Source organism: Anarrhichthys ocellatus, unplaced genomic scaffold (assembly GCF_004355925.1).
Source record: "Anarrhichthys ocellatus isolate YVR2014 unplaced genomic scaffold, GSC_Weel_1.0 scaffold5, whole genome shotgun sequence".
NCBI classification, from domain to species: Eukaryota; Metazoa; Chordata; class Actinopteri; order Perciformes; family Anarhichadidae; genus Anarrhichthys; species Anarrhichthys ocellatus.
This window is the reverse complement of record NW_022280035.1, coordinates 453,939-474,634: the sequence shown is the minus strand read 5'-3', so window position 1 is coordinate 474,634 and position 20,696 is coordinate 453,939. Positions and strand designations below refer to the sequence as shown.

The 20,696-nt window shown below is 42.2% G+C and overlaps 1 protein-coding gene across 2 annotated transcripts in view; it reads right to left on the bottom strand.

Annotated features, from left to right (window-relative positions):
* Positions 1-20,696, bottom strand: part of LOC116382116 (opsin-5-like) — a 54,977-nt gene continuing 34,281 nt past the window's right edge. For both annotated transcript variants that reach the window (XM_031844841.1, XM_031844840.1), the window contains exons 2-6: positions 15,754-15,841; positions 15,491-15,653; positions 13,158-13,285; positions 4,888-5,222; positions 1-3,852 (exon numbers count right to left, since the gene is read on the bottom strand). In XM_031844841.1, the coding sequence (XP_031700701.1) occupies positions 3,355-3,852; positions 4,888-5,222; positions 13,158-13,285; positions 15,491-15,653; positions 15,754-15,841 (1,212 nt within the window). In that variant the 3' untranslated portion in view covers positions 1-3,354. The remainder of the gene's footprint in view (positions 3,853-4,887; positions 5,223-13,157; positions 13,286-15,490; positions 15,654-15,753; positions 15,842-20,696) is intronic.

The window sequence follows — 20,696 nt, the reverse complement described above, 5'->3', positions numbered from 1 at the left end:
GACAGTTTAGCACATTAAGCTGGAATAATGTGAAATTGCCAATTGTGGGTTGTATTCCTTCAGTCAATACAGCAGTAGTCGTTGCAGACACACCTGACGGATATCTGCACCTGTCTACTTAAAACCTTGATCAACTCTGAGAAATGCAACGTTTGATTAGTCGTGAATAACTTGGGTCCAGATTGTGGTGAAGTGAGCCTGCGTTAAAGTTTTTCATAGTGTGAAACAACTGTCACGGAATGTTCACTACGGTATAAAAAACTAAAAGCAATTTATAAAAGCATGATAGAGGATACAATCATTTCATCCTCTGTTGCAATGAGGCAAACAGAAGAAGTGACCCATTCAGCTCATCAGGAATGTTCACTTGTGTTCACAATGCAGTGCGTTGCTTAATGCAAAAATTGTGCCAGGTTCGACTTATTTGCCAGATAGCACTGTGTTTTGTTTGTTGCGAGAGCTGATATATATGAACATAGCCTAAAGCCACAGGTAACAAGCTGAACTAACCAGGGTCTTACCCCAGGCCTAACTGTTGTGTGAAAAGCCAAAGTTGTCTATTAGTTCAGGTGGCGATGGCGGTTTGGCATCAATTTCTTGTAAGAAGCAGTCGCTGTGTAGCAATGTCAGAGCAGTAATTTGAGGAGTGCAGCCGGCAGCGGAGAACATCACATGTGCTGACGTGGTTGTTTTACACTACGAACTATTTCACGACGAAGCGACAGTGAAAGAACCGCTTTTATAGTCGGCTTCCGTCTCGCCAATGAAAAGAAATGAATCACGACTTGACATGAATGTCATGCTACTCAACACACTACCACAACATGCGCTCTAGCAGATCTAATTCATCTAGTCAATGGCAGGTGTTCTTGTACTTCCATATGGTGACCTATGCTGCCGGGAGGGGGAACAAAACTGCTCGTTGGACAAACACTGCGGTTAAGCTCAACTCTGCTCGCTGGGCATTGCTTTATTGGAATAATGTTGGCAGGCGCTGAAGTGAAGCCTTATGTCCGAACAACAGGCCCTCTCTTTTCCAAGATGAGCACCAAAGACAAGTGGCCCGTATCCATGCACAGACATAATGTTAAATCTTCCTATTTCTGTTTTAACGGCTTATGGAAAACTTTCAATTTGCCCATTTCGGTCCTCTTTTTGTTGCCGTTTGTGTGTCACACAACTGAAAGAACTCAGGAGCTGCACACTCGTAGTCCTGCCCATTAAAGACACTCACAGAGGCACATTACACACACACACACACACACACACACACACACACACACACGCGCACGCGCACGCGCACGCACACGCACGCGCACACACAGAAGGAAACAGCCCACAAAGGAGCATCTCATTAGTCCAGTTTTGAGTCATATTTCCATAGTTTTGGACATCATTACTGTTGATGCTGACAACATATAATGAACCTACGTAAATTGATAAAAAAATCTGTGAACACGACAACATTGCTGAAGAGTAGTTTGATAAAGGATGCAAGTGTCGCCTTATAACAGTTTTAAAGAAAGATAAACTTATTTAAAAGAGAAAATAAATGGAAAATTAAATCTCCACACAATATCTGAATGACTCGCCTGGTTATAAAAAAGGTTAAAAAGAATAAATTCCTGTCACACTTTGTTGAAGTAGATCGCCACAATGTTTCCAGATCGCAGGAATTACTTTGGTGATCAAATTGTTATCATAACTTATATATATAAATATATAAATCGCAACCAAAACTATGAAAATAAGTGCCAAATTGTGAGTAATAGTATTATTTTTAGCTTTCTGCTGCTCATTTTTAACTTGATTGCAGCTGATCTTCCACATGGACACACCTTTTCTCTTCTTGTCTAGAGTATAAGACAACAGGACACATTTTAAAGCAAAGTCAGCCACATAACTACAACCCTGTTCTACATAAATATAATATTACTGTTCGACAAAAAGAAACATGACCTTTCATTGACGTTTAACCTGATCAGTGTACTCGTGTGTTTCTGTCTGGATTTCACATCAGAAAAGCAACACGCGTCATTCGTACAAAACGCTGACGTATAAATATCGATGTCGTTTTGCACAGTTTTAAAATGTGTGGCTCATTTCAGCTGAAGACCCTCAGAAACTCTACATTTCGGAACATTTTTTGATGAATCTTCAAACAGGGTATCGTGAATATTGTTGTTCAGAGGTCTCCACATAGAGCACGCTGAGGGAGAATAGAGCCCATTGAGTGTTACAGCCTCCAACTAGTCATGCACTTAACACGCCCCATTAGACATAATTGACATTGACGACAGCTCTTTGCAGCGGATTCAACACAACACCCTGGTTGTACATTTTATGTAAAGCATAAAGCATGGGCCTCAACAAGGAGACAGTTATCCAATTCAATGGCACCAGCAACCCTGTGCTCCTTCAATTTCATGCATGCATTGATGAATACTTAACCACATCATCAAATACAGTACGTGTAATAAATACATAAAGGATGATTTAGAGAGTAGAAAGTTTAAACCACTTTGCGGTCTTTTTCATTTTTTTGGCAGTATCGCGTATTTGAGGCATGAAAGAACTTTGACCTTAAAAGTTATAACATATTTATTTTCCTTTAACCCTCTGAACCCCAAAACCTGCCGGCGGGATTAAGAAGCATGTTTAATACTTAAACAATCGACAAAACTACACCGATTATCAGATCCAGAAGCTGTAAAAACGTCATTATTGTCAGGTTTTCCTCTTTCCGACGGTCCTTGAACATATCATGTGAAAGGAACGCTTCCGTCAAAAAAAGTAGCCAAAACTATGATCAAAACTGTGATTGAAATGGTGATATTTCATCAAAAACATTCTACTCTACACGTCTCATTTAAAATCTTGCCCTGAATAAACCTTTTGCTTTCACCAGATCCTGTAAAAAACATTAAATTCTGAGTTCATCAACGCAACTCGGAAGTCATGACTGATTTGGCTGAGCGATACAGTCACGTGACAAGAATTCTGTGAAACGTCGTCTGAACTGCAGGCTGCTGAACACAGAGCAGAGAGGACAGGCTGTAAAAATGTAAATAGCTCAATGAATATATCACGTAGAGCCTCCATTATTTTTTTCAACATCGGTAACACTTGTGGACACTTGGAGAAATGCATGTATATATAGCTTTTTCTTCTGGCCATGATTGTGCTGTTTCCATAGAGGTGCATGACTGAAAACTGCACGGGATTCAGAGGGTTAATCAATCTTTATCTTTTTGTTTTTCATTACGTTTTTGCAATTATCGTCTTTCAACCTTCACTTTTGCCATCTTTTTCTCCATCACTTGTCTTTTTCTTTCACCCTCTCACTGTCTGTCTCTACAAGAAGTCACTCTGCTCATTGGAGAGCTGACTGACAGCGACCTCACTATTCATTGATTCTTTAAGTATCCTGGCAGTCTGCCGGGGGCTGTATTCTGTGAAGTTCTCTCTGACACCGGTGGCTCTTTCAGGGCAGGGACAGTGTCTGCAGGCCCTGTGGTTCTCCGGTAGCCCGTTTGACAACCTGGTGGAGTTGCACTCTTCTTTGTGATCGGAATGCCTGCAAGTTCCCTTCTGTGCTGAGCCGTGCGAACACAGACATCCAACGAATGTCGTCCTGCACAGGACCACATCCCGACACAGGGACTTGCGGAAGTTGGGCTTGAAGACCAGATAGACAATTGGGTTATAAAGGGTGGAGGACTTGGCAAAGATAGCTGCCAGAGCAAAAGCCATGGGTGGTACTTCTGTTGGGTTACCAAACGCCGCCCACATGGACACAACCGCGTACGGACTCCATGCTGTCAGGAAACCGATGCAGACTGCCACGGAGAGCTGGAGAGAGGACACAAGATACAAAACTGTCAAGTAAACACAAGTTATTTCAGGCCCATACAGTCAACCGGTTCTCGCCCGAAAGGCGTCAAATAATTCAGCTTGGTCAATGCTCATCGCCGTCTGACACCGACAAATGTTTAGCCCCCTCCCGGGCAGATCAACTGACGTAGTATAGAGTGCACTTTTGTCCAGAAAGGGCTGATGGAAGGGGACGTGAATGGGTCAAAGTGACACAGGACTTTGACCCAGGAAACCGCTGCAAAACCAAAAGTACACGTGACATTTTGTCACGCTGGTCGTTAGTCACCTAAGTCACAAGTCACTTGAGTCATTAGTGAGTCAAGTTAACGTCAACAACGCTCTTTTCCGAAACTGGTTTTGTCAGAGTATATTGACACACCGTTACTGACACATGCTAAACTGATGCTAGAAGGGAACGTTGAGCGTCACAGTTTGAAGCTTAGCAACACTGACCCACTGATCTGACCCATTGGGGGGAGAATGTGTTGATGAGGCTGGTCTCCTCCAACGTTCGTAGCAGGATATCCCACAAAATAATTTGGTAATTTATCCACATAATCATGAACGAGGAAGCATAAAAACTGCAAAACAAGGCGGGTGGAAGTGGAGCTGGATGGGTCCAACAAACGGCCGTCTTTTAGCCAGGAGACCGCTGTTTGTTCTCCGTGTGAAACGAGAAGTCAACGCTGATTTATTTGTCACGTAACTTGCGTACTTCAGCAACTTAACTTCCGTAGTTATTTTAACCAAAACAACGATACTTTTCCGAAACCTGACTAAGTATTTCACCATCTTTTATTAAACCTAACTGAGTTGTTTCCTTTGAAGAAGAAAGTTTATTTTAAAAGAGACCGGATGCATGTAACAAGCTGATATTGACACGTGTTGCTTGATTTTTGTAGGAAAACCATGAAAAATGCAGAGTAACTTTTCATTTCTAGATGTCATGTGAATCGTTGTACGAGGATGTTATTGGTGTTGATGTGTTGGACGCTGAACCTCAGTATTTACCTTAATGATGAGCGTGTGTGCGTTGGTGGTCTTGTTCTGCGGGGACATGTGCTGCTGCACATTCTGTTGGGAGCCCCGGACGGTCAGCAGGATGAAGGTGTAGGACAAGAAGATGACGGTGCAGGGCATGATGTAGCAGAAGAAGAAGAGGCAGACGATGTAGCTCATGGCTGCAGAGTCCCGGCTCGGGGCTTCCCAGTTGATGCAGCACGCCGTGCCGTACGGCTCGGCGCCGTACTCCCCCCAGCCCGACAGGGGACCCACTGCAAAAACTCCAGCGTAGCACCAGACCCCGGCCACCAGCAGGCAGGCGTGGCAGAAGGAGAACTTGTTACCTGAGGAAGAACAAAGCAGGTTAGAGGCAGAGGCAGAGGAGGGAGAGTTTTGGGGGAGTGATTACTGACAGATGAGGACATAGAGGAAGGACACAAAAACAACGGCATAGCAACAATATGCTTCCTGAAGCATATTGAGTCTGGTTACCTGATGCTGATAACAGGCAACAAGGGAGGAGGAGGAGGAGGATACTGTACAATAAGTGATGAACAACTTGATAGGACATTTCCCCAGGGTGGATAGGTATGTTTGACAGGAAGAATGAAAATGAAAGGAAAATACGTGTTGATTATAATCATGAGAAGTAGTCACACATCTGAAACCTTTACAGAAATTGTGGAATCAGACATCAGTTCAGTATCTTCAGTTCATTCAAGAACTTACTTCATAATTATAATATTTTTAATATAATAATATATTATTTACCATGTAGTTAAGTATTAATAACGTTTTATCTATCTGTGGTTGAAATAATTCCAGTCACATCAATTTAAAAACGTGTGAGGAGAAGACAGCAGTGTGCCTTTTCTTCTCTCATTACATCCTGTCAGCAATCAATGCTCTGACAGAAAAAGAAGAAAACTAATCTGGTATGTGTGGCTGTCGCAGGACTGTAATAATCATTTCATCCGGCCCGAATGTAATGGGGCGACTGTGAAAGAGCGGGTTGTCCTTTCAATCAGCGGTTCGATCCCCCGTCTCCTCTACTCCATGTCGTTGTATCCTTGGGCAAGATGATGATCGAGTGGTTGGAAGACTAGAAAGGCGCCGTACAATTACTGGTCCATTTTGCATTTCATGATTGGATTGCCATCTTTTTTTGGTCACGGCTAGCTGAACTCGATTTCTAACAAAAAGCCTTCAAACATGCGCTCTTACATGTTAAATAGGGATGTTCCAAATATTTTGTCTCCTGGTACCGATTTCAGTACGTGTGATGTATGTGATTATACCGAGTACCGATCCGATACTAGGAGGACGGACCGTTAGACCCAGCGCTGCAGCTGACCACCGGCCAGCTGTTTGGCTAATTTTTTTTAACCAGTGTAGCACTAAAGCATGGCAGAATTAGCTAGCTACCTAGCCGGTTGTTCGCTACTTCGCTAGAGAGCTTGCTAATTGATTTAGTTTTTTTTAATTTTTATATATAGATAGATAGATAGATAGATAGATAGATAGATAGATAGAGAGTACAAATGAGAAATAATAGCATAACAAAAACAACCGTTAAGAGTACCATTAAAGTACCGGATTGATAAGCAGTATTTGTTGTAGTACCTTTAAAATACCCTTCCCCAATTGTGAGATCTGTTAGCTTTGTCTGTGATTGAGATCTGGTTCATTGTTGCCTGAAATGGCGAAATGTGTCAAATTTCACAGCCAACAATTTTAATTCACTTTATTTTGTAAAGCCCAAAATCACAAATCACAAATCTGCCTCAGAGGGCTTTACAGTCTTTATGCGACCTCCTCTGACCACCACTTAACATCAGGACAGACAGCCCAAAATGATTCTGTTGTCAGTTAACTGAAGTCAAGTCAGTAAAATCACTGTAAATAAACCTCCCTCTTCTTTCTCTGCCATACTTCATACCTTCCTTCTGTCTTTAGACCCTCTCATTTTACAAATGAGGACGTGCGAGAGTCACACACACTCAGCCTTTCGTTTGAATGCCTTCGATCCAGCGCTCAGGTCTTCAGCATTCACCGGTGGCTGTAAATTAAATCTAACGGGACACATCGGATCATTGCGCTACGGTTAGATCACCAAGTGGGGGCTAATTTGCCTGTCACCGAGGGGGTTCGTTAATAACAGCAATACCCATGTGAGCTACTCCAGCCGAGGCCAATCACTAATAAAACACAGGAAGGAAGAAGCACTCTCCATCACTCTCACCCCCCCAATGCTCCGTCTCCTCTAAGTGTTTATTTCATCAGTTGCATGTCGGCGCATGTTTATCGGTGCTTCGCTCAAGGACATTTCAGCAGGAACAGAACATCAGGGTTCAACTACAAGCGTGTTAACTATGAGGCCACCCAAGGCATCATTTATCAAATTGGTTTAGTGAAATTTTTTTTTAATTCACTTGTAGAGTATCAGCATGTGTAAGTGTGTAGAGAGCACTCTTCTATACACACTTCCTGTGTCTCAGGAGATTTGGATATTGTCGCCAAATAAATTAGCAGAATTTCTTCCATAAATGCGTTTATTTGGTCTCAATTATAAAGTATTTAACATGTGCATTGGGTTTTTATAATAAATACAATAAACCAAGCTGTGCTTTATTCAACCTTTATCTTCTGAAATGGCTGGTTTACCTTGTTAAGACGATAAAAGGTGATGCAGAAACGGTCAGGAAATGTTCATGTATGCAGAAAATGAGGTCCTCTCAGAATTTGTAGATTAGGCTCGTTGTAAATTGGGTCGCAATGGTTTGTCATTTTTAAAAAGTAGATTTCCGGGAAAAACCGGTTGGGAAACACCGGCATAGAGAAGCATTTTTACCTGCACAGACACACCTGTCCCTGACACATGCACTAGAACTTAAGACCGCTCATCAGCAAGGAAGTCAGTCTGGTAGATCTAAAGACTTCCAGCCTCTGCAGATCTCGTTTTTCTCTTTTCATTCTGTATCTCTAATCTTCAGACTCACACCACATGGGAACATCCTTAAAAAAAGCCAACGCATTTTATTAAGTTGGAAAGGAAATCTTTGTAGAAATAGTTCGCCGTCTCATCAGTTCTATGAAGAAGTGTGTGTGGACTCCATGCTCATAATTATCCCGGTAGGATCTCTGTTTACACAGTCAGCTTTTTTTAAACATGTCTCCCCTTTTCTACTGCAGCATAGAAGCTCTTTCATATTTCAGTGAGTCAAAACATTCATCCAATTAAAACAGAGTTTATTGTCATTTGAAAACTGATCCCGTTGCCCATGTTGAAGTTAATGTGATAACCTCTCCATGATAACTCCACACGTGAAAACTAAACCTTGTGTCAGCAACTCATCAATGTTATCATGTGTTTTCATCTCCACCCCCCCAGAAACCCAATCCTGGTGTTACTCTATAACCACAGGTCCGACACCACTTGTTTATTTTCTCATGTTGATGCAGAGCACTCCATGGAACTGGTCATCTTCCTCAATTTTGTCATTTTGACCGTTTAGCCATTTGGCCTTCAGGTGTAGACATTTTGATGTCACCTTCTGGAGAACGTGATACACAAGCTGCTGCTCTTTAAAACATGTGTGCCACCTGCAGGCAGTGAGTTAGTGCTTTTAGTCTTTGTGGTCTATTTTCATGTGTGCAAATTTTTACATTTAACAGATGTGATTCACCTTTTGCTGGAAAGATTTTGCAATTTGGTTTGATCAACAATTTTATTTTGTTCTAGGAACGCTCCATGTTTAGATGGCTGGTCTCCATCCTGCTTACTGCAAACGTGATATATTCCAGCTTCTATAATTCCCATGTCTATGTTATTGACAGGTGGCAACCTCCGGGTCTGAAAAGTGATGTCTTAAAGCTGCATTCTCTATAGTGTCCACCAGGGGGCGACTCCTCTGGTTGAATAGAAGTCTATGAGAAAATGACTACTTCTCTCTTGATTTATTACCTCAGTAAACATTGTAAACATGAGTTTATGGTCTCAATCTCTAGTTTCAAGTCTTCTTCAATACAGCATGATGTTCATTTAGTACATTATGGTCCATTTAGAGTCAAACAGACCATAGAGCAGGGGATGCTTTAGGGCGGGGCTACACAGTGATTGACAGGTCTCTACCACGGCGTTGTCCGGTCTGAGAGTTGTCCATATTTTCGTCTTAAAACTTCAACCCTGTGTTTTCACTTCATTAATGTTGATTGGAACATTTTGGTCGCTTAAAAATGCCTTGGTCAGCATTCGGTTGTACTTAGCTCCGCCCTCTTTTGTCACTTCTGTTTGCAAAAAAACAAGATGGAGACGGCCTAAAACCACAGTGACAAAGTCCACTTCTTATATACTTTCTCTGGCTATGGACAACAACATTCAGCACAGGCCCAAATCCAAGTTATGGCTCAATTACATTTAAATATCACAAGCTGCTCCCAGAAATTGACTTCTGACTTTGTGGCGATATGCACCGGACCTTTGTTGGTATGTTTCATCCCCCTTCAGCACATTCTGATGCTTTGGAGGACATTGCAAAGCTGTGCTCGCTGAATGCATTAATAATGGGGGATCTTAACCTGGACCGGCTCTCTGACAATGTTAACAAATAAATATTAGATATCCTTCATGCACACACTAAGGGGGGGGGGGGGTCCCGCGCTTCAACTGCAAACCGTCCTCAACGGTCTTGGATTCCACCGGGAGATTGTAAAGCTTTTAATATCTGATGTTTTTCTTAATTGTTACTGTTCTTTTAGTTCCTTGTTTTGTGTAGTTGTGCTGATTGTGTTCTTGTGAATGTCTCTCGTTCTCAGGTCTTAAACTTAATGAGACAGCCCGACAACATACAGATTAAATATGAAAACACCAAATGTTGTCGTGTCCTAGTTTTTCACGAGAGTGTATAAGCCAGTTTAGAAACGAGAGGGCAGCAGCTTTTAACAGTGTGTCTGTAAGTTGCGCACATTTCTACAAAGTAATTGTTAATTATTTATGCAAAGTAATTGTTAATTATTTATGCTCATTTGCATTTGGTCGTTACGCGCTGCATTATAGACTGTGTTCCTCTGGGGTACAGACGAGAGGAGCTCTGTAAGAAACGCAGCCTTGACTTCAGCTGTACCGTTCCTATTAGCAGCGATCGTTGAACCTGCTGGAGTCCAGAATAGACTTCTAATTGTATTCGGAGGCTGCTGGCTGCTGCAACATTTTCTTTCAAACCCCCCGTGAAGGCGGATGTAGACAAATGAAGCCCAAATTGTTTCAAGCTCATTTCGTCCACAATCCACCATTTTCAGCCAGAGAACCGTGACCTCAGACTTGGTCCTGATTCTTATCTTGACCACTGAACACAGCATTCACATGTGAGATCTATTTAATCTCATCTGTGCTGCCAATTTCACGTTTCTCAGGCCTCCTTCTACATGCTGCTGTTACTATGAAAGCATGTGGCGGATTCAATGCAAATAACAAATGTAATACCCATGCGTTAGTTTGCTTCCGGTGGATGAATGAAACCAGCATTCTTGGTCCCGCCTTCCGAGCACGACCGACAGGTTGTTAGAACCTGAAAATGTGAATGCTCTTTGCATTGTGATTTCGTGAGGCAAACAGTGTGACGGCAGTGAAATGTAAGTGCAATTGGGTGCAATGCTTCTCCATTTCAACATATTAAATAATGTAATCTTGTCAACGATAAAACAGGGCTAGTCTTTGAAAATGAAATGTCTTTTCCATTTTCATTTAAATATTGTCAAAGAATGCCTGTAGTAGGAGTGGAAATACAATCATAACTGCACACAAATGGCAGCTCCTGTGTTTAGTCAGCGTTTTTAGCTATATGTACCTGGCTAATAATGCTGATTCTGAATTTAATTTTGACCCGATTAATGCAAATGTGAGTTGGAAATGAAAATGCTGTTGTGAGATTATATTGTTATCTTAATTTAGTCCTCCAAGGGCTTCCATACTGTTACTAGGTTTGCTCATTTCTCCCTTGATCAAATATAATCCATCTTCTTTTCTTTTGTTGTTAATGTAACAACGCTTTCTTCAGGAATACTTTACTTTGCGTGTCAGGCATTATAAACGGGAACTTTCCTGGATTCTGAATTCCAGGATGATGATTGCTGGAGTGCAGAATCTGCGTATACGGCGACTCTGCATCCGGAGACATCAATATGGAGACGAAGAGCGTTGGCGATGATTGTGTTTGTGAGTGAAGTTATATTATTTACAGAGACGGGCGATTGTGTTTAAGTGCTGTGACCCATTTTTATAGAAAGACAAAGAAAAATTAACCTCATTCAAAAATGGAAATTTCTGATTAAAAAAATAAAGATACGGCCCCGAAATCAGCTGCTTAATAAAGAGATTTAGACAAAGACAATCACATGAAAAAAATCTTCAATGGCCACGGTGGCAAAAAGATGAATTGTGCTCATTAGCAATGTTCTGCTTGAAGAGATTGCAATCATCCTAAAGTGAAGTGAAAGGAGTTCACCATCACTGAACGACGGGGGAGTCGATGTTCAGTGAAAACCGTCTCAGGCTTCCATTACAGTTAAAGTGGCCATAAATGAGTACAGTATGGGTCAGTGAGCAAAACACTGATCAATATGTTGTAAATCAGAACTGTCAGGAAGTCACATATAAATATAAATACAAATATATAATAAAAAGTAATCCAAACAGTCACTAATGGATGTTGAATAACATCAGAATGTATGTGAGATACATATACTTTATATATTGTACAGGGTGGGTATGAATGTTTGTAGATAACATAAACACACATCTAAAGGAGATGACACTTCCTGTTTATTGTACATTTGATTTCCCGGTTGATCAGTATTAACTTGTGAGCTCTTTGCTGCTGCTGCTGTTTGTCCATGTTTGACATTTTGATTCATGAGACTGTGCAAGTTTTTTTTTTTTGTAACTTCTGGATTTGCATTTTGGGCACTTTTGATTTGTGTTTGTCGTCTTGTGTTGCTTTGATGATATCACAGCACTGGTTGCCAGGCGCCTTTGTTACTGCTAATTAGCAAATATGGCCAACTAATATTCCACCTGCAATAATCAAGTTTGTTTATTTATTTATTTTTAACCTGACGAGAGAGGATCTAAGGGCTCTTTATCAAAGCCATTTACTTCACTGTAAAGTTCGTGGCCCTAAACGACGGCCTTTGAGGCCTTTGAGGCGGATCTTTGAGATGCAGCCTCCGGATTCAGTTCCCCGGGTCAAAGGACAGCGACAGATAATAATCAGAGTTTCCTCCTAATGAGGAACAGAACATGAAACTCATTCATATTAGACAATTCCAGGGCTGTACCGAAGGTTAGGAAGCTTCAAAGCTTCATTCATTGACATTCAAATTGCTGTTCAGTTTTTTTTACCTGTGTATTTCTGCCCGGATACAGATGAAGATCAGGCTTTGCTAATATTATTAGTGTTGTAGTATTTGTGGAATTAGATTCCAGAGGTGGCTGCAGAGGACTCGTCTGATCCAAACATTTACAATAACTCCAAAGCAAAGTCCAAATTTTAGAGCAAAGATTGCTGTTATCATTTCCAAAATTCACAAAATATTTTCATCAACAAAATATTTTGCTTCGAACTATATTTGAGGCGTTTTTAGCCTTTGAAAAAGACATTTCACTGCAGAAAACTGCTCGCTTCTCCAATTTGCAGGAATCTGCCATTTCGACAGCAATTCTCTTACAGCGTTTAAAGACGATGCGACGACACTCGGTTTAATTCAAACCAGGCGCTGTAGATCGTTGACGTAGGGCCCTAACAGTCCATTCGTGGCTATCATGAAACTAAATGTCTCACTTTTGCTCTGCTCTTGATGATGAAATTGAAATTCATCAGTAAACACTGACAGTGGCGGATGAAGCCCAAACATGCAGTCTGGATGGTAAGTGGATGGTTTGTGATTTTTCCATAAATACCGTGTAAACTTCGCTTTATTTACATATCCTGCAGTTTAAAGAGGTCTGGAACATTAACATGATTGCAGCGCGGACACTTTTACTCTGCAACAAGCCCTCGAGTTGCTGGCCCTGTGGAATTAATATTTCTCTCTTCGGTTTCAAGGTTTTTAGCCTCGAGGGGAGACCGAGAATGAAATCGCTTTTAGTTTGATCAATATGCGTAAAAACTGTCTTTTTGTTTATCAATTAATAATCACCTTTAGTTCATTCCTTTGGCTTTAATAGTAGCACATTGTGTGACTGTGGGTTTCCGTAGGATTTTAAAGAGCGGCCGTCTTACCGTAGTGCGGGCAGCAGACCTTGAGCCAGCAGACGCTGGAGAGCATGGTGAGGTTGGTCAGACTGCACAGGCCGAACAAAACGCCACAGAAGGCGTAGCCCATACAGGCCGTCCTCGTGAACAGCCACCTAGATGGAGCGAGAGAGAAACACAAGAGAGCATCTGTTACTGACTGATTTCTCTGCAGAATCCTTTCAGCCAGTAGATGAAACAGGTGATAGACCCCCCCCCCCCGGTCTTCGGACTGCAGTGAGCAGTGATGCATTTTGACCCAATCATGGCAGATGTGACCGCTATCAGCCGCACATGCTCAGGGGATCCGAGTAAGTGAAGGACTCTTCAAAGGAATGTTTGAACTCCACCAGCATGTCTTTTTCTTTCAACTGTGTAATCAAAGATGTAAGTTGGTATTAAAAGGGAAGGGAACACAATTAGATTAGAGGTAAAGAAGTGATGGCCTTTCTTCTCCTTTTATAATCTTTTATATCATTCTAGAAAATAGCTAATTATGGTGAAAAATGTTGTTTTTTCAATAATAGTAGTAGTATTATGAAACTAGAATTACCACTTTGCGGTTGTTTGCCAACCACTCAAGTAGATATCTGTCGTCACTTCATTTTATCTGATTAAACATCTGCGTGAAATCATCATAATTGTCATCAATCAAGAATTAGCATATCAGTCATGATTGGCAAGTGCATATTTAAGTCCAGATGGACGTTTGTGCCAAAATTGAAGTAATTATCTTAACGTGTTCAAGGACGGAAAACCGGAAAACATAATGCCTCTGTGGCCACGGCATCAAAACAGAAAGTTCGACCTTTCTTGTTATTGCACCATCACTACTTAAAATCATATTCGGTTCCCTCGACAGAGAGCCGAATAAAGAATGTTGTATTTGCATCTTTACTACAAAGAGCACCGCCCTTTTCTGTCTGCTTTGATTGATGGTCAGTCAAAACTGTCTTGTTAGGAGAATATGGAATGTAACATTACTGTAAAAGCCCTTTCCTTTTGAGGACGACAAGGTGGGTGCACTTTATGAAGCCTGAGAGGAGAGAAGCAGGGAAACAAAGTCCACAGATCGATGCTTGTAAAGCTCGAAGCAGCTATAATCCATATTTATATAATAACGATGTATTAAATGACATATAAAGTGGCTGCTCACAGTGATGACCCTGAAGACATTACGTGAATCTGCTGCTCTCCTCGGCTTTTCGGAGCTTCATAGCGGGTTTCAGCTCACTGTACATTCTGCAACGTTACTGTTTTGGTTGACTCTCACAGCTCTCAGCTGTTTTCAGTGAGATCGCTCTGAAGCTTTACGCACCAGGCCGGCACATTTAGCAGCTAGCTGGTACATCAGCCCACTCTCACCAAATGGTGTAAGAATGACACCACAATTTGTAAGTTATTTTGTGTGCAAAGTAAACGACTTTATTGCTTTTTGCTTGTCACTTGTACGCCATGTAGTCTGTGCTGACTGCATCGTCAACTTGTGAAAATGTCGTGCTCTAAACAAGTGAGGTAATATAAAATGTGAGAGAGAAAGCTTATGGTGGGTGGAAGAGGAAGTAGACGGGTCAAACAAACACCGGACTTTTAGACCGGTGTGAGGCGTTAACCTGTTACGTTGTTTCCGTCTGGACTTTACTCAGTTAACGTTCTTATTTTAAGCCTGACAATGATGCTTTTCTTAAACCTAGCTAAGTTGTTTTGTTGCCTAAACCTGACACTGACCTTCTCGCTGTGACCGCGTGGCGCTCAATGACCAAAAATGCCCCAAAAAGCATAATGACTATTTATACGCCCTACCATAGGATTGGGCTTTGTAAATAGGATTTTGACAAATGAGGCGGACTTCTCATCCTGCCGTGTGTAAATTACACCCTTGTGTGTAATTATGTATTTTAGTGTAAAGACCAGTTCCATATCTTCCTCCTGCTTTCGACGTTTCTGTTTTAATTCTGGTGGAGAAAAACAAAATCCTTTATAAATTAACTTTATCATTTGCTTTGATCAAAAACAGTCAACTTTAAATTGACTAACATTGAGTCTTAAAGTTACCAGCCTGAGAGGAACCTTCCATTTGCATGTCTAATGTATACGATGATGTAAACTAACGCTCAGGTTGTTGAATTCTCCAGAAACAATGTTGACATGTCGTCGTAGACCTCGACGGTCTTCACAACCCTGGTTCTTTAACCGTTCCCTGTCTGCGAGTCTCTCTGCCTTCTTCCTCGTCCCTCGGGATACTCTGGACTGTGGAGATGACATCGTGACATGACGGCTCAAAGGAGAAAGAGTAATGGACATTTTGAACAGCCACTCACATGTGAGTGAAGGCCGAGGGGATGGCCAGTGGGAACAGGCTGAGGGTCATGCCCAGATCGCTGATGGCCAGGTTGACCACGAAGAACTCTGCCGGCTTCAGGGAGGACTTCTTTCTATAGGCCACGAACAGCAGGATCCCGTTTCCCACAACCGACAGCACACCTAGGAGACAGAGTGGCAGGATGTCGTGGGGCCGTTGGATTGTCAACACACATTCAAACAGAGAATGGCCGTAAACTCAACGCAAATGCAAATCACTTACCAAAGATGGTGTAGATAGCTCCCATGAGGAAGTCATTCTCTTTCGATATTCTGGACTCGAGCAGAAATGTTTCAGAGGCATTTCCCATCTTGACCGAACATCAACAAACAGACAACGGGAGAAAGAGCGGGAGAGGGAAATCACTAAAACTTGTTTTTTTTTAATTCAGGCAATTTTGAAAAAACAATAAATCAAGCAAAACATTGTTCTCTATTCGAAGCGATTCCTCAGACGTCAGACCACAGCTACTGTTACGATGCAATAATAAACACGGCTTCGCTTCATTAGCTCTGCCAGGCGTCAGCGCGGCGGGGATCATGTGTTTGGTTGTGTGCGTGCAGACGGATGTGTGTCCGTCTGTCCACAGCTAATCCCGCATACTGCTGGACCCATCAGCTGGATATCTTCTATGACTGTCTGCTAAACGGCCTCTCCTGCTCGTTGTTTATTGAAACAAACATGTTTTATTGACTGCTTTGTGCTCAGTAGCTCAGTGCGTAGTGTGTGTGTGTGTGTGTGTGTGTGTTGGCGTTGGTGATCGGCAGCAAAGAGAAAATTTAAGTTGTCTAGTGGCAGTAAATGTACAGTTTAGGTGACAGTTTGCATGTGAAAAACACTACAGCTCCTCAATACCCAAGACGTTTCCGCTTCTTGCTTCCCAGCTGCTGGGCAATGGAGGGAGAGTCTGTCGGATTACAAACCAGAGCAGAGTCCAGAGGCCGCGCGCTCGGCTCTGCCTCGGTGGCAAAACTTGGATAAGAAAATAAAAATAGACCTGCAGCGTAAATAAACGCTTCTGGTGGTGGTTTATGCCGATGAGCCGCAGCTGCACAGGTTGCGTGGATGAAAATGAGAGCGTTCTGAAAAACGTCTAAATCTAAACTTAAAAGAAGCGACTGTTGCAGACAACATGAACATGATGGATGTTTACAATGTCTCCACCGCCTTCTCTTTTTATAATTTGGAAGCTGCACAGTCTTATCACAGCATGTCCTGCTGCAGTCATTGTGAATGAGGCAAGTCGCTGAGGTATTCTTCTCTAAAGGGAACTTTAGTATGGGTGGAGATAACGTGAAAATGTATTCGTAGCCTTTCTGTTTGCTCAGTGGCTTAACCAACGAGAAGAGACGCTGGATCACCCGGGGTTAAGAGTGGAGCTGCTTGTGGTTAAATCCGTATTACCATAAATGCAGCAGATTATCTTCAAAGAGAAACAGAGGTGAGGGAATTATTATTGTAATGCTTCTCCACATGGACATTCTATTAGAATTGAATGCGGGGGCTGTGCATGTAGATACAACCCTGCACAGGTTGGTGTGCAAAAGTACTTTTATTTGTGAGTACAAGTACTCGTGTACGTGTGTGTTTACAGGTTGGGTGTAAAAGTGTCCCAGAGAGTGTTTTGTCATGTGAAGTTTCAATATTTTTAGCCTTTTCCCCTTTTTCAAATGTTCCCACAGATGTTCAGGGGGGATAAACGGTGTAGTTTTGGCAATTGTTTAAAGAAAACATGCTTTTCAAACCAGTGTGAAGATGTTCAGGTTGCTTAAGAAATAAAGAAAAATGTTTTCGGCGGAACATGGCAGAGAACAAAACCCAGACAGCAAAGACATTTTGAAATCTTAAAATCAAATCTACGTGCGACAGGAAAGGATTGGTGTAATACAATCACGGCTGTGGGATTTAGATCCAGCAGAGCAGCTGCATATTGAAAAGAACGAGTGCAGCTGTGTTGAAATATAGACGTGGATTCATTTCTCAAGATCAAATCAACAAAAAGAAAAATAGAAAAGAAATTCAAGCTCACGATCCTCAACTGGACAAAACATGGCTGCAAAACTCAGACACTTCAATGTAGAAGAACTTCCAGTATTTACTGTGAGCCGGGCGCTTAGTGAGCCATTAGGAGTCGGGTTAGACTCGTGAATAATGAGTCAAAGCATCGGTGACCGAAACTGTGCAAGAACTAAAGTAATCCAGCCCTCTGGATGCACACGTTACCACGTTATCCACCCGACCCACAGGTGTGACTGAGCCGGTTATCCTTTGCTGTTTAATAAGCAGGCTGCACACTGACGGTGAAGACCACAATTATTATTTTTCCCACAGTGCTAGAAAGACAAATGAGCAAAAAAAAAAAAAAGAAGGGATTAATCTTCAAGAGCCGAGATGATGCAGTTTGAGCCAATCATGATAAATAAAGAATAATAAACAGGACGTGAGTGATTGTGTTGTTTCCCCCAAATATTACTGATGAGAGACTGACAGGAATCTCTCTCTCTCTCACTCTCACTCACTCTCACTCACTCACTCTCTCTCACTCACTCTCTCTCACTCACCTACAAATCAAAACAAAAGCACAGCTAGTTTCTTCAGCAGTTATATTTGCTGAATTTTAGGCATGGTCTACGTCAGCAATAACACATGTCCGTTTTAGATGATGGAGTGGAACATGAACCTCCATTACGACTCGCTCCCTTCATTCCTCAACGGCGACCCTCCTGTCACTTCCTACGAGTTGCGGCTCGGTGACCGAGGGAAGGAAAGCAGCGGTAGTGAAAATGCTTTTAGGTCCACCCCATCTCTCCTCTTAGCTTCCACCGTCTCACGACCTCATGATCTCCCTCAGGGTATTCCTTCATCCAGCCCCGCCCCATTTTAATCTTGTTTCTCCTGGAAAGTCTTTTCTCTGTTTTCATCTCCCCAGACTCATTTCTTTTGCAGAGAAAGCAGAAAACACAGTTTTGCCTGCTGGCAGAGAGTTACGTTCATCTCATTCTATCTGCCGTCTCGTGGAGGAGGCAGACTGTTAACGTTCACACACAGATGGTGAAAAACCAAACCAAGACAGCCGTTTGTGGTTCGGTAGCTGAGCATCTGTGTGTGTTTCAGTAAGTATCTTTAGGGACTGAGAGTCTGTTTAAAGGCCGCTCACAATCATCTACCGTTTGGATCCATGTTTTGATAACACTTCCACCTTCATGTACAACCTTTGGCTGCATGAGCATTTGGATTCATATATAATAGACGTATTCTAAGCCGCATCGGGTCTGAGCCGGGCTTATCTTCAAGGAGCGGTATCGGCCTATCGAAATGCTTTCGTTATTAAAATCTGCTGTATCTTGTCCACCTCAGCCTGCTCGTGTTGCTACGCTGCACTCCTTGTGCCAATCTAAAAACTCTTTCTCAAAAGAATTTGGCACAAAATATTCAGGTAGCTGCATGAATTATTTTGCCATTTTGGCCTGTCTTTTGGCAACTTGATGATGTGTCAAAATTAAACTTGTATGTTGTGTGTTGGGCTCTCCGGCAAGCCGGCGTCTGTGCTCCGCAAAAAAGACCATTTGTCAGGGGAGCACCTCCACTAAAAAGGTCTAAAGGTCCATTAGCGACCTTCTCCGCTGCTGTCAACTCCAGCGGAGTCAACTGTCAACTCCTCTCTGGAATCATTTAAAAGCTCAGATGAATCCCGGAAGGTAACAATCACCTCTTCCCACTCAACGGGCTGACAGGCCATCTATAATTCACCTCAAGATAAGTCGATACTCGCCTGTCGACAGGACAAAATCAGCCTTTAAATCATTGGAGAGCAGGGTGTCACGCCCAAAGGTGCATTGTGTGCATTGTATACCACCAGAGGAACATCAGTCGTGCACGACAGCGTATGTGACTGTATGTGACTTCAACTTCCTTCCGGCCACATGGAAGGTTGTGTAATCGCTTCCTCTTCCTCTTCTTTCATTCATCGCTCCTCCAGACATCATCTACATACGGATGATTTCCTGTGGAAGCATTTTAAACGCAGTAATCTAAATATGTTGACGACATGGAGGGAAAACATTTCACTTTGACCGGCGAATTATCCCAACCAGCCGACGCAGCAGCAGCGTGCGTCAAAAACAACAAGCAGACGTGTGAATGATTTACACCTCAAAACTATTTCAAAAATGTCAAGTCTCGTCACCGTTATGAGAAACCTCAAAGCAGAAAATATTCTGTATAAAAAGCTAAAAACACAATTGGTTTTAAACCTTATTTCACACACTGAATGGCGCCCCGGGCACATGTTCCACACAACATTTATTCTCAGCCGTTGGGCTCGAGAGTAATTGGTCTCTTCAAAGCAAGTTTTAATTTTTTCTCATATCTTTTTTTAAATTTATCCTCGTCCCCTAACTGAAGTGCAGAAGTTGTCACGTTTTGTTGCTAATCCTCAAATCGTTGCTGTCAGATCTGCAAAGCCGTCGTCCCAAAACCATAGTCTGCACCTTTGGTTTATCTGAAATCAACATCACACTTGTTTTCCCTTCAACAAAAAACAACAAAGAAAAATCTGAAAACACAGTTTAATAATCCTTTGTTGTTCTTCTTAAGAGGACTCCTGTGTCTTCTGGAAATGACATTTATTTATAATTAATTTGATTTGCCAAATATGTTTTGAGGCAAACGGAAATGCTACATTTTGTTTAGTGACAAAGTTTTTCTGTGTGAAGAAAGTGCAACTTTTTTTAACTACATGCAATGCGTCGGGAGGTGGTCGGTGGTGGATTGTGGGAGTACAAAGTGCAGCATGTTTACACCGAGGTCCGGCGTATCGGCGTCTTTTTGAGTCCAGTGTGTGTTTAGCTTTAGGCAACAGAAACACTTTGGTGAAGGCGAGGGGGAAAATCAGGACTTTGGTTAAATCTAAACTTGTTGTCATTCCCAATTAGTCAAATACCAACGTTTGGTCAGTGGGATGGGAAATCGACAGATGGATGCCACCGTATGCGACGCACACGGCTTTTAACTAACTCTACTGTACCTTCCATGGCATCAGTGGACGGTACGATCACATGACGTAGTATAAAGGTCTGTGAGCGTCTGCTTAGGGCGGGTAGGATCGGTGGTGGAGTCAAACATGAGAGCGGTATTTGTGCCCCATAGGAAACTACTCAACATTG